This window comes from Amblyraja radiata, chromosome 11 (assembly GCF_010909765.2).
Source record: "Amblyraja radiata isolate CabotCenter1 chromosome 11, sAmbRad1.1.pri, whole genome shotgun sequence".
NCBI classification, from domain to species: domain Eukaryota; kingdom Metazoa; phylum Chordata; class Chondrichthyes; order Rajiformes; family Rajidae; genus Amblyraja; species Amblyraja radiata.
In genome coordinates, this window is record NC_045966.1 from 10,757,552 (window position 1) to 10,772,058 (window position 14,507).

At 44.7% G+C, this 14,507-nt stretch overlaps 1 protein-coding gene across 1 annotated transcript in view; it reads right to left on the bottom strand.

The window, feature by feature from the left end:
* Positions 1–1,691: 1,691 nt before the first annotated feature.
* Positions 1,692–14,507, bottom strand: part of cdkl3 (cyclin dependent kinase like 3) — a 37,879-nt gene continuing 25,063 nt past the window's right edge. Inside the window, exons 9-12 of the mRNA XM_033029306.1 lie at positions 12,395–12,464; positions 6,895–7,057; positions 4,218–4,303; positions 1,692–1,836 (exon numbers count right to left, since the gene is read on the bottom strand). Coding sequence (XP_032885197.1) covers positions 1,777–1,836; positions 4,218–4,303; positions 6,895–7,057; positions 12,395–12,464 — 379 coding nt within the window. The 3' untranslated portion in view covers positions 1,692–1,776. The remainder of the gene's footprint in view (positions 1,837–4,217; positions 4,304–6,894; positions 7,058–12,394; positions 12,465–14,507) is intronic.

A 14,507-nucleotide genomic window follows, 5' to 3' on the forward strand; every position in this document is an offset into this window, starting at 1 on the left:
ATGGTTGGCCTGGACTCCGTGGGCCGGAGGGTGTGTTCTGATGCTGTAACTCAAAACTAAAATTAAACTACATTAAACTCAAATGAATAGCTCATACAAAATCATGGCTGAAAATACCCCAATCGCAAGCATTCTCAAGATTTGAGAACAGGAAGTTGGACATTCTATAAATACTGAGAGAATAACGTGCAAGAATTAGAGCAATGCAAACAATTTTCTTGGGAGAGAGATTGAATATAGTGAGTCAGCAAATTTTAAAAGGGAGGAGAATTATTGACGTGATTATATTTTCCATTCTGTTGTAATTGTGCAGTTTTTACTCCATTTTTTAGACGACGTGGTTTTGGAACATACAATGCCAAATAACATCTGGAAGTTGGTTTTAATGATTTAGACAAGGACGCTTATAATGGCCCGTATTTTGCTGTTCGAAACTTGCTGTTCAATCTGCTGATAATCCCTCATAAAATGTTTGTGGGCTTCTCAGGTTAAGTTTCCTTCGTCTCATCCATCATCTTTGAAGGCATCATCCAAAGGGGACTGCAGAGAGTCATGGATGTAGTCCAGTCCATCATACAGACCAGACTCAATAGACAATTGGTGCAGGAGTAGGCCATTCGGTCCTTCAAGCCAGCACCACCATTCATTGTGATCATGGCTGATCATCCCCAATCAGTACCCCGTTCCTGCCTTCTCCCCATATCCCTTGACTCCGCTATTTTTAAGAGCTCTATCTAACTCCCTCTTGAAAGCATCTAGAGAATTGACCTGAGGCAGAGAATTCCACAGATACACAACTCTCTAGGTGAAAAAGTGTTTCCTCATCTCCGTTCTAAATGGCCTATTCTTATTCTTAAACCGTGGCCCCTGGTTCTGGACTCCCCCAACATCAGGAACGTGTTTTCTGTCTCTAACATGTCCAAACCCTTGATAATCTTATATGTTTCAATAAGATCCCCTCTCATCCTTCTAAATTCCAGAGTGTACAAGCCCAGTCGCTCCATTCTTTCCCCACCATTGACTCCATCTACATTTCATGCTGCCTCGGAAATGCAGCCAACATAATCAAAGACTAGTCCCTCCCCGATCATTCCTTCTTTTCCCCGCTCCCGTCCAGCTAATCAACGATCACCCATTCACCAGTTCTATCCTTCACACTAGGAACAAGTTACAGAAGCCAATTAATGTACATACCTGCACCTTCTTGCAAATGTGGGAGGAAAATGAAGCACGAGGAGAGGACACATGCAGGTCAAGGGAAGAACGTACAAACTCCATACAGACAGTACCCGTAGTTAGGATCGAACCCAGGTCTCTGACGTTGTAAGGCAGCAACTCTGCCACTGCGCCACCAAAATGTATAAATATATTCTTACCATCATTCTTCCATTGCACGAATACACATTATACCTCATGAAATGGTGGCTTGACCCAAATGTGTACCACAATTAATATAAATCCGATTGGAAGAATGTTTAGACGACGACATCCCCAGATTTATAGCAGCACACGTCCCCGTCAGCCTGAAGTAAGGTTCCAAACAGAAACATCATCTTTCCGTTCCCTCCACAGATGCTGCCTGACCTGCTGAGTTCCTCCAGCACTTTTTTAAAATTTTTTATTAGTTTTATCTAAATCTGCAGCGTATCCTAAATTACAGAACAAAATGTGCTGAAACTAGAGGATTTTCAATAAACGTTTTTGTTTTAATTCAGCTAAAATAAAGGTGGCACTCATTTCAATCAGTAGTGACAGACTTTATTATATGGGAATTTTTCATCCTGGGCAATGCATTCTACACGCAGAATTCCTGGCTTTCTGCGACTCTCCCGGGGCCTAAAAGTCAAACCAAGAATAATTATGTCAACATTTGTTCTCTGAAAACGTTGTGTAAACAGTCAATCTGTCACGTTCTATTTTGAAAGCACAAAGACCTCACAGTGCCAGCCAGACACACCGTTCAGTAAGATTTAGCAACAATGAGTGGCATGACCAACTTTTCCCAGTTGTGAACATTAAGATATTGAAGACTATGCCAAACACCGAAGATAGACACCAAAAGCTGGAGTAACTCAGTGAGTCATGCAGCATCTCTGGAGAAAAGGAATAGGTGACGTTTCAGGTCGATGTCCTTCTTCAGCCCCAAAAAGTTACCTATTCCTCCCTCCAGAGATGTCCCCGCTGAGTTACTCCAGGATTTTGTGTCTACCACCAAGTGGCCACCTATTTATCCAAGTTGCAAGATTTTATTTAGTGATCATAGCCCTAACAGATAGAGTTTGGAGACTTGAAATAAAAACAGAAAATGTTGAAAATATTCATCTTGGTCAGGCAGCCTTGATAAAAAAGAGAGAGAGAAAGAGAGAAGCAGATGGTTGAAATCTATGACTTTTCATCAGAATATTAAATATTTTCCCTTTTCCACAGATGCTGCCTGACTTGCTGAGTGATTTTAGTTTCTGTTTTAAATGCGTTTATTTTTCAGACGGATATGCATAGCTTAGGGGCCTATCCAACTTTCACGACCTAATTCACGACCTCTGCCGAGTTTGCCCTTGACTCATACTCGCAGCATGGTCGTCACAAGGTCGTAGGAGGTCGTAGGTAGGTCGTAGCAGGCCGTGATGCTAGTCGTAGGTACTCGTGGTATCAAGTAGGTCGTGGCGTTTTTTCTAGCATGATGAAAAATATCCACGAGTAAAAAAGGTTGTGAATTATAACCATATAACCATATAACAATTACAGCACGGAAAACAGGCCATCTCGGCCCTTCAAGTCCGTGCCGAACACTTATTCTCCCCTAGTCCCATCTACCTGCACTCAGACCATAACCCTCCATTCCTTTCCCGTCCATATAACTATCCAATTTATTTTTAAATGATAAAATCGAACCTGCCTTCACCGCTTCCACTGGAAGCTCATTCCACACAGCTACCACTCTCTGAGTAAAGAAGTTCCCCCTCATGTTACCCCTAAACTTCTGTCCCTTAATTCTCAAGTCATTTCCTCTTGTTTGAATCTTCCCTACTCTCAATGGGAAAAGCTTATCCACGTCAACTCTGTCTATCCCTCTCATCATTTTAAAGACCTCTATCAAGTCCCCCCTTAACCTTCTGTGCTCCCAAGAATAAAGTCCTAACTTGTTCAACCTTTCTCTGTAACATTGTTGTTGAAACCCAGGCAACATTGTAGTAAATCTCCTCTGTACTCTTTCTATTTTGTTGACATCCTTCCTATAATTAGGCGACCAAAATTGCACACCACAACTCCAGAATTGGCCTCACCAATGCCTTGTACAATTTTAACATGACATCCCAACTTCTATACTCAATGCTCTGATTTATAAAGGCCAGCACACCAAAAGCTTTCTTTACCACCCTATCCACATGAGATTCCAGTGGAAGTGGAATTAAGTCATGAAAGTAGGACAGGCCCTTAATGGTCCCAGCAGAGAAAGTTAGAATCCACCCATCGATGGAACATCAACCCCATCTCTTCAACTATGGTGAGAATGTGGATGAAAAATCAAAAGAAAATGACCCTAATGTGACTTAAGGAACTATTGTTAAGGTGCTGAGATCAGATTGAAAATAATTGCAAAAACTTGCAGATGCTGGAATTGAATGAATGAATGAATGAATGAATGAATAAGTTTATTGGCCAAGTATGTTCATATACAAGGAATTTGCCTTGGTGCTCCGCTCACAAGTAACAACACGACATACAGTAACAATTAAGAATGACACATAAAACATTAAACATTAATAATAAAACATTATCGATTATACGTGAATGAAATAAAATACCAGAGCAAAAGGAGGCTACAGACTTTTGGTTATTGAGTAGAGCTACTGCTCGTGGGAAAAAAAGCTGTTTTTATGTCTGGCTGTGGCGGCTTTGACAGTCCGGAGTCGCCTTCCAGAGGGAAGTGATTCAAAGAGATTTTGTGGCCAGGGTGGGAGGGGTCAGAGATGATCTTACCCGCTCGCTTCCTGGCCCTTGCAGTGTACAGTGCACAATTCCGAAACAAATGCAGGAAATGCTGGAAAAATTCATCTAAAACAACAGGCGAAAATACTGGAAAAATACTCTTGCACTGAGACCAGGTTCCCATGATGCTGGGTCAAGAGTGGAGCGAGTCAAAAATGAACTGCATGAAGCAATTATTTGACAGAAACGTCAAGTCCAGTTGGTACTATTACATATAACCGTTTTACCTGGTGGAGTGTGTTCCTAGTTTGCTCCTGGTCAGACGTCACCAACGAAGGAATTCTCAACTCCTTTTTCAGCATCTTGCATTTTCCTGGAATTAGAGCATTGGTTTGCAGAGAGAGATTGTTATTGATCATTGAATGTAAAGTCACGCAACCAGGTTTGCATTTGGCTTGGGATATTTATGTAAGAGAATCTAAAGGTCAGTTACGTGCAATTCCATCTAATTCTCCTCATCCAACCATATATTTGGCCATGGGGCAATTATCACACAGCAGGTTGTTTCTGACCAGTTTATTTTTGCCCCTACCTGAAGGTGGCATTAATCATCTCAAAGAGAGAGGAGGATTTAAGATATGAACAACTAGGGGCTTAGTCCAAACGCCACTTTATAGAAACATAGAAACATAGAAAATAGGTGCAGGAGTAGGCCATTCGACCCTTCGAGCCTGCACCGCCATTCAATATGATCATGGCTGATCATCCAACTCAGTATCCTGTACCTGCCTTCTCTCCATACCCCCTGATCCCTTTAGCCACAAGGGCCATATCTAACTCCCTCTTAAATATAGCCAATGAACTGGCCTCAACTACCTTCTGTGGCAGAGAATTCTAGAGATTCAACACTCTCTGTGTAAAAAATGATTTTCTCATCTTGGTCCTAAAAGACTTCCCCCTTATCCTTAAACTGTGACCCCTTGTTCTGGACTTGCCCAACATCGGGAATAATCTTCCTGCATCTAGCCTGTCCAACCCCTTAAGAATTTTGTAAGTTTCTATAAGATCCCCCCTCAATCTTCTAAATTCTAGCAAGTACAAGCTGAGTCTATCCAGTCTTTCTTCATATGAAAGTCCTACATCCATGGAATCAGTCTGGTGAACCTTCTCTGTACTCCCTCTATGGCAAGAATGTCTTTCCTCAGATTACGAGACCAAAACTGTACGCAATACTCCAGGTGTGGTCTCACCAAGATCCTGTACAACTGCAGTAGAACCTCCCTGCTCTTATACTCAAATCCTTTTGCTATGAATGCAAACATACCATTCGCTTTCTTCACTGCCTGCTGCACCTGCATGCCTACTCTCAATGACTGGTGTACCATGACACCCAGGTCTCGTTGCATCCCTTTTCCTAATCGGCCACCATTCAGATAATACATTATTACAGTGAAACCTGAAGATTATTCATAGTCATCAACTTTTTGCCATACGTAATAGATAGAGTAAATGCACAAGTAGACACAAAATGCTGGAGTAACTCAGCATCTCTGGAGAGAAGTAATGGGTGACGTTTCGGGTCGAGGCCCTTCTTCAGACTGATGTCAGGGGAGTGGGTGGGACAAAGATAGAATGTATTCAGAGACAGTAAGACTAGTGGGAGAACTGGGAAGGAGGAGGGGATGGAGAGAGAGGGAAAGCAAGGACTATTTGAAGTTAGAGAAGTCAATGTTCATACTGCTGGGGTGTAAGCTACCCAAACGAAATATGAGGTGCTGTTCCTCCAATTTGCGCTGGGCCTCACTCTGACAATGGAGGAGGCCCAGGATAGATGCCGATGCCAGAAATCTAAAATAAAAGCAGAAAATGCTGGAAATACTCAGCAGGTCAGGCAGCATCTGTGGGAAGAGAACTTTCCCTTGCAATCACAGGCATTGCAATCATTTAGAGATACAGCACGTAAACAGGCCCTTCGGCCCTCCGAATCGGCACCAACCAGCGATCCCCATACATTAACACTATCCTACACGCACCAGGGGACAATTCACAATTTTCCCAAAGCCAATTAACCTCTAAACCTGTACGTCTTTGGAGTGTGAAAGGAAATCACAGAGGCCAAATTACTGGATGGATTTGAGAGAGTTAGATAGAGCTCTAGGGGCTAGTGGAATCAAGGAATATGGGGAGAAGGCAGGCACAGGTTATTGATCGGGGACGATCAGCCATGATCACAATGAATGGTGGTGCTGGCTCGAAGGGCTGAATGGCCTCCTCCTGCACCTATTTTCCAGTTTCTGTTTCTATGAAACTGGAGCATCCCTAGAAAACCCACACGGTCACAGGGAGAATGTACAAACTCTGTACAAACAGCACCCGTAGTCAGGATCGAACCCGGGTCTATGTAAGGCAACAACTCTACCGCTGTGCCACCGTGCCGCCCGTAAAAATGCCTTTAAGAGTTCCAAATTATGCATTAGATTAGTTGCCTGAAACATAGAAACATAGAAAAATAGGTGCAGGAGTAGGCCATTCGGCCCTTTGAGCCTGCACCGCCATTCAATATGATCATGGCTGATCATCCAACTCAGTATCCTGTACCTGCCTTCTCTCCATACCCCCTGATCCCTTTAGCCACAAGGGCCACATCTAACTCCCTCTTAAATATAGCCAATGAACTGGCCTCAACTACCTTCTGTGGCAGAGAATTCCAGAGATTCACCACACTCTGTGAAAAATGTTTTTTTCATTTTTAGACAGAATTTTTGATTCAAAGCAGGTCACCGTTCTGGTTATGGGTATGGATCTCATGGTGAACTATGGTGCCACGTTCGTGGTTAAGGAAGAACTTGCCAAGAGGTGGAATTCATCTCCCACCTCAGACCTGTACCAACTTAGCACTGCTACTTCATATAATATGACCAGATAAGTACATAGGTGTTGTAAGACACTTTATTCTATTTGTACCTTCCAAACCCTTCACTTCCAGTGGATGGCCTGTAGATGGGAGCTCAGGGAAATGGAGATCTCCCTTTCCTGTCTTCGAGGTTTTGGGCTTTTTTTTGCTTCCGGTAAGTTCTTGATCTGTTTGTGTAGGTTGTTCACCAAGACCAGCCTCTTCATCCTGAGTCTGAAGCAAAAAAAATAATATATCGTTAGAGGAGAAATCCACTTCAAGGCTGGTGGGGAGAAGACAGGAAAATGGGGTTGAGAGAGAAAGATGGATCAGCCGTGATTGAATGGTGGAGTAGACTCGATGGGCTGAATGGCCTAAATCTGCTCCAATGACCCATGAACTTATGAACATTTCGGGTCGGGACTCTTCTTCAGATTGATTGTGTGGAGAAAGCTGGAAGAGACATGGGTGCGGGCCAAAGCCTGGCGAGTGATAGGAGGATGCAGACGAGTGATAGTTAAATTCAACAAATGCAGGTAGTTTGACTTCCCCGATCAGTCATCGATCTGTAATATTTGCTGAACTTGCTTTTATTTGCCTGTTTTCACTCACTGGGACTGGCCCGACCTGTTCTCCTGCTTTGTGTTACACCACACTCTCATCTTTTCGTCTAAGTACACACCCTCTAAATGATCCCCTTCATGCACTGACTGGATAACTTTGTTTACAGCTTATCTTCATGGTCACTGTGGGACAAGATGACCGATCGGCCGAACACTTGCACCCGATCCGCCAGAGCTTGCTCGGCCTCCCGGTCGCTATACATTTTAACGCCCCTTCCCACAACCGGACCTTTCTGTCCTGGGCCTCCTCCATTGCCAGAGTGAGGCCATGTGCAATGTGAAGGAGCAGCACCTCATATTCCCCTTGGGTAGCTTACAACCTGATGATGTGAACATTGAAGATAGACACAGAGTGCTGGAGTAACTCAGCGGGTCAGGCAGCATCTCTGGAGATACAAAGATAGGTGATGTTTCGGGTCGGAGCCCTTTCTTCAGACTGTGGTACGAACATTGAATTCTCCCATTTTAGGTAACGCCCCCACATTCTTTTTCTTCTTTCCCCTCCTTTCTCTAACCCAGATACACCCCCGTTCTCCCACTATCCCACCCCTCTTTTCCCCATCCACACACCATCCCCTTCCACTTATATTGCTCCCTCAGGCTTTACATTTCACTGCTCTTTCAAACTTCTTCTCAACACTATTGGGGTACTGATTGGGGATGATCAGCCATGATCACATTGAATGGCGGTGCTGGCTCGAAGGGCCGAATAGCCTACCCCTGCCCCTATTGTCTATTGTCTATTGTCTATATCACACCTTTTTGCCCCCCGATTGTCTCCTCTTTCAGTCTAATCTTTGTGCACCTATCTGCCAATCATAAATCTCCTTTTCACCTGGCTACTTACTCCTTGGCCCCAACTAATGTCATGCAGAAACTAACCACTAGAGGCAGATATTTTCTCATCCTCCCTACTATCCAAAGACGCCACCTATCCATATTTAGTTTAGTTTCGAGATACAGCGTGGAAACCATATTTAGTTTGGTTTATTTTAGATATACAGCACGGAAACAGGCCCTTCGGCCCACCGAGTCCACACCGACCAGTGATCCCCACACACTAACACTATCTTATACGCACTCGGGACAATTTTACATTTATACCAAGACAATTAACCTACAAGCCAGTACATCTTTGGCGTGTGGAAGGAAACCGAAGATCTCGGAGAAAACCCTCGCAGGTCAAGGGGAGAACGTAAGTACTCCGTATAGACAAGAATCCGTAGTCAGGATCGAACCTGGGTCTCTGGTGCTGTAAGGCAGTAGCTCTACCGTTGTGCCACAATGCCGCCCAGAGATGTTGCCTGGCCCACTGCACCACACATCTTCTTTAAACTTTGCCCCTCTCACATTAAGGCTATGCCCTCCAGTATTAGAAACATAGAAAATAAGTGCAAGAGTAGGCCATTCAGCCCTTCGAGCCAGCACCGCCATTCGATATGATCATGGCTAATCATCCAACTCAGTATCCTGTACCTGCCTTCTCTCCATACCCCCTGATCCCTTTAGCCACAAGGGCCACATCTAACTCCCTCTTAAATATAGCCAATGAACTGGCCTCAACTACCTCCTGTGGCAGAGAATTCCACAGATTCACCACTCTCTGTTAAAAATGATTTTCTCATCTCGGTCCTAAAAGACTTCCCTCTTATCTTTAAACTGTGACCCCTTGTTCTGGACTTCCTCAACATCGGGAACAATCTTCCTGCATCTAGCCTGTCCAACCCCTTAAGAATTTTGTAAGTTTCTATAAGATCCCCCCTCAATCTTCTAAATTCTAGCGAATACAAGCCGAGTCTATCCAGTCTTTCTTCATATGAAAGTCCTGCCATCCCAGGAATCAGTCTGGTGAACCTTCTCTGTACTCCCTCTATGGCAAGAATGTCTTTCCATAGATATTTCCATCCTAGAAAAAAGTTCTGTCTATCCTCTCTACGCTTCTCATAATTTTATATACTTCTATCAGTAGTGAGTTACTTCTCTACATCAGTGAGACCAAGCGGAGGCTCGGCGATCGCTTCGCCCAACAACTCAGGTCAGTTTGCAATAACCAACCTGATTCCCCGGTGGCTCAGCACTTTAACACCCCCTCCCATTCCGAATCCGGCCTTTCTATCCCGAGCCTCTTCCATTGCCAGAGTGAGGCTCAGCGCAAATTGGAGGAACTGCACCTCATATTTTGCTTGCGTAGTTTACACCCCAGCGGTATGAACATTGACTTCTCTAATTTCAGGTAGTCCTTGCTTTCTCCCTCCTTCCCCTCCCCATCCCAGCTCTCCCACACAAGCCTACTGTCTCCGCCTCTTTCTTTCTTTTTCCCGCCCCCCCCCCCCCCCAACATCAGTCTGAAGAAGGGTCTCGACCCGAAACGTTGCTTATTTCTTCTCTCCATAGATGCTGCTTCACCTGCTGAGTTTTGTCTACCTACTCCAGCACACGGTGTTTTTTTAAATGTAAACCAGCATCTGCAGTCCCTTGTGCTACCATTTGAGTACATGGTTTCTAACATGACAGATGTTTTCCCAGGTTACAGCTTAACATGTTTGCGTAACAATGCAGCTGAAGTAGGAGCTCGGCACGCTGAGATTTGTGATGTAGATCTATACCCAAGTAGACCGTAAAGTTCAGCCATTACAATGTTTGTAACCATGCCATCTACGTTTTGTATTACACTTCTAATGGATTATGCACTTAAACATTTATGAGGTATTAAATGTTGAGGACCATAAATACCTCAGTGAGTAAATATAGCACATGATGTGATGTGATGTACACACACACACACACACACACACACACACACACACACACACACACACACACACACACACACACACACACACACACACACACACACACACACACACACACACACACACACACACACACACACACACACACACACACACACACACACACACACACACACACACACACACACACACACACACCAAAATGTTCTAGGTTTGAGCATTGAATAGTCTAATCCCACATATGTCAGTTACTTCAAAATGCAACTAGTCAGCGTAGATAATTTTGATATTACAATACAATACAAATTTATTGTCATTTGAGCCTCAGTGAGACTCAAACGAAATTTTGTTTACACAGCCATACAAACAAAGACAATGTCCTACAGACATACACACAATTAAATTCACACAAACATCCATCACAGTGAACCCACTGTGATGGAAGGCAAAGTCTTTTCTCTCCCCTGTTCTCCATGTCTCTCCCGATGTCCAAGCCCCAGGCTGGTGATGATAAGTCCCACGGCCATTTTAGGCCGCGCGGGGCGATTTACGGCCCCGCTCCCGGTCTGAAAGTACAAGGTTGGAACCCCCACGGGCGATGGTGAGTCCCACGGCCATGAAGCCGCGCCAGGTGATGTACGGTCCCGGTCCGGGTCGTTCCAACCCCGCGACACGGGCTGGAGAGGTCGCGTTGCGGGAGCTCCGGGAAGCGGTCTCTCTCTCCCCCCGGACCCGCGAGCTCCCGATGTCCCAGTCCACCGGACCTGCGGCTGCGTTAAGATACAGTCAGAGTCTGAAAAAGGGTCCCGACCCAAAATGTCATCCATCCTTTTCCCCCAGAGGTGCTGCCTGACCCGCTGCGTTACTCCAGCACTTTGTGTCTATCTACAGTCAGGTGAAGACAGTTAGTGTTCATTTATCTTCAGAGGTTGGGGAAAACAAACAGATTATTTATTCAATGATTCACTGATTTGCTGAGACTTTATGTACCTGGGTACAGTGAAATGTTTGGTTTTGCATACAACCCGGTATAAATCATACAGCAGACATCACCTAGGCTGTACACAAGTGTCGCCAGGATTTTTGTTTAGTTTAGAGATACACTAAGTCTGCACCGACCAGGAATCCCCGCACACTAAAGGGGCTGTCCCACTTGGGCGACCTAATCCGCTAGTTCTGGCGAGTTTGCACTCGACTCATACTCGCAGCATGGTCGGCACGAGGTCGTAGGAGGTCTTCGTAACTCTCCTTCATGCTCGAGAGTGGTCTCCGCGTACTCAAGCCTCAGCTAAGTCGCGGCGTTTTTTTCAATGTTAAAAAATGACCACGAGCAAAAAAAGGTTGCCATGGAAAAAATCGATACTTTTTTTACTCATAGGTTTAATCGTTGTAGGTCGGCATGTTAGTCGTAGGTAATCGAGGGTAGTCGTAAGATAGTCTTCATCATAGTCGAAGGGAGGTCGAAGGAGGTTGTCTTCACTCTCCACTATTCGGTGTCCAATTTTCCCGAAGTTAGTCGTAGCTAGTCGAAGCTGGTCTTCAACATAGTCGAAGGAGGTCTTCAACATGTCATTTTTTCAAACTCTTCTAAACTCGCCAATTAGGTCGCCCAAGTGGGACAGCCCCTTAACACTACCCAACACATACGAGGGACAATTTACCATTTAACCAAAGCCAATTAACCTACAAACCTGTACGTCTTTGGAGTGTGGGAGGAAACCGAAGATCTCGGAGAAAACCCATGCAGGTTACAGGGAGAACGTACAAACTCCGTACAGACAGCACTCATAGTCAGGATCGAACCCGGGTCTCTAACATTGTAAGGCAGCAACCCTACCGCTGTGCCACCATGCCACCCTTAAAAGTTCTTCTTCCTAATTTATTTCAGATTCGATGATACTTTATTGTTGCGTGGTTTTGCATACAACTCGGAAAAATGCTTGCTCGGTAAAATAACACAGCAGACATCACCGAGGCAGTGCACACGTGTCGCCACGTTTTGATGCCAACACAGTAGCAGGTGTCAAATATACCCGGAAATTGTATTATATGCGCACAAGTTGTATTGCAAATGTTACGCAAGAAATATAGTCAAATTATAGCATAAATCTGCAACGGATAATTAGAAAACAGTTTTCTACATGATATTCATAAAGAGTTGATGCACGCACGGTTACTTCATCTAAATCACTTACTGATGCTGGATGTATTTCACCCATCTGGTTGCCGCACGGGCTCGTTTTTTTCTTCACCTTCTCTTGTGTCCTAAAAAAGTTGCACGTTTACTGCATTTTCTCAACAACAAAAAAAGCAACCTAACGGAGGCCGAATAGTGAAAGGCCTGGATAGAGTGGACGTGGAGAGGATGCCTCCACTAGTGGGAGAGTCTGGGGCTGGAGGTCATAGCGGCAGAATTACAGGACGTTCTTTTAGGAGGGAGATGAGGAGGAATTTCTTTCGTCAGAGGGTGGTGAATCTGTGGAACTCTTTGCCACAGACAGCTGTGGAGGCCAAGTCAGTGGATATTTTTAAGGCAGACAGATTGATTCTTGATTAGTATGGGTGTCAGGGGTTATGGGGAGAAGGCAGGAGAATGGGGTTAAGAGGGATAGTTCAGCCATGATTAAATGGCGGAGTAGACTTGATGGGCCGAATGGCCTAATTCTGCTCCTATCACTTATGAACATATGGTCGGGATGTGGTGTTGAGGGTGATTATACCTGGACATCTATGCTAAAACTAATTAAAGCTATTTGATTACCTCCCTGACTTTTATCTCTGTGTAGGAGATGATTACCAGAATGCTGCCTGAGTTAGAGAGAGGGGGGTGTTACCGATAAGGGGAGTTTAGTTCATTTAGTTCAGCTTAGCGATACAGCATGGAAACAGGCCCTACGAGTCCATGCCGACCATCGATCAGCCGCTCACACAAGCTCTATGTTAGTCCACTTTCTCACCCACGCCCTACACAATTTTACAGAGACCAATTCGTTTGCAACCCCGCACGTCTTTCGGATGTGGGATGAAACCGGAGCACCTGGAGGCAACCCACGGGAGAATTGGCACATTCTACACAGACAGCACCCGAGGTCAGGATCGAACCAAGATCTCTGGCGTTGTAAGGCAGCAGCTCTACTAGCTGCTCCACTGGGTAAACTTGGATAGTTTTACCTGGAATGACGGAGCTGAAGGGGGAGCCCTGATAGATGTATACAGAACTATGAGGGGCGTAGATGGAGTAAATCTTTTTTATTCCATTTTAATGACATCTTTGCATTAGCTAGACAACCAGAACTGTACACAACGCTCTGAACGTGCTCTCACCAGCAGCCCCGACACGAAACGTCACCCATCCTTTTTTCCAGAGAAGCTACCTGGCCTGCTGAGATACTCTGGTACTTAGTGTCAACCATGGTATAAACCAGCACCTGCAGTTCTTTGTTTCTACGTCTTGTACACTTGTAAACTGACATCCTAACTCTTGCACTCAGTGCCCTGATTGATGAAGGCATGCACGACAAATGCCTTCTCCACCACGACCTGTTTCGCTACTTCGATGATTCTATGCTACTTTATCCTTTCACTGATCTATGTGCTCGTGGCCTGAGGCCTTTCTGTTAACAAAGTGTTAAATTCTATTCAGAATACATCTAGATGTCAGTGGAATGGCATTAAGCCAAAAATGGTGTGCTCCATCTGGTCCTGTAAAAGAACATTGTGTAGACACAAGGAACTGCAGTTGACTGCAGCAGACACCGCATTACCCCAGCATTTTGGGTCCTTTTTTAAAACCAAAAATAACACAAAATGCTGGAGGAACGCAGCGTGACAGGCAGCATCTCTGGAGAAGATGGATAGGGGACATTTCGGGTTGGGACCTACTATGAATGTGCAATATTGTACATGCGTTTTAAATGCCGAGTGTAATATAGCAGAAAGAAGCCGTCCTTTGTGAATGCACTGCGTATGAGGTCTGTGATGTACTAGATGATCCGGTTTCTTCTGCAGTTGTATAGGGCTCTGGTGAGACCACATCTGGAGTATTGTGTACAGTTTTGGTCTCCTAATTTGAGGAAGGACATCCTTGTGATTGAGGCAGTGCAGCGTAGGTTCACGAGATTGATCCCTGGGATGGCAGGACTGTCATATGAGGAAAGATTGAAAAGACTAGGCTTGTATTCACTGGAGTTTAGAAGGAGGAGGGGGGAATTCTTGTAGAAACATATAAAATTATAAAAGGACTGGACAAGCTAGATGCAGGAAAAATGTTCCCAATGTTGGGCGAGTCCAGAACCAGGGGCCACAGTC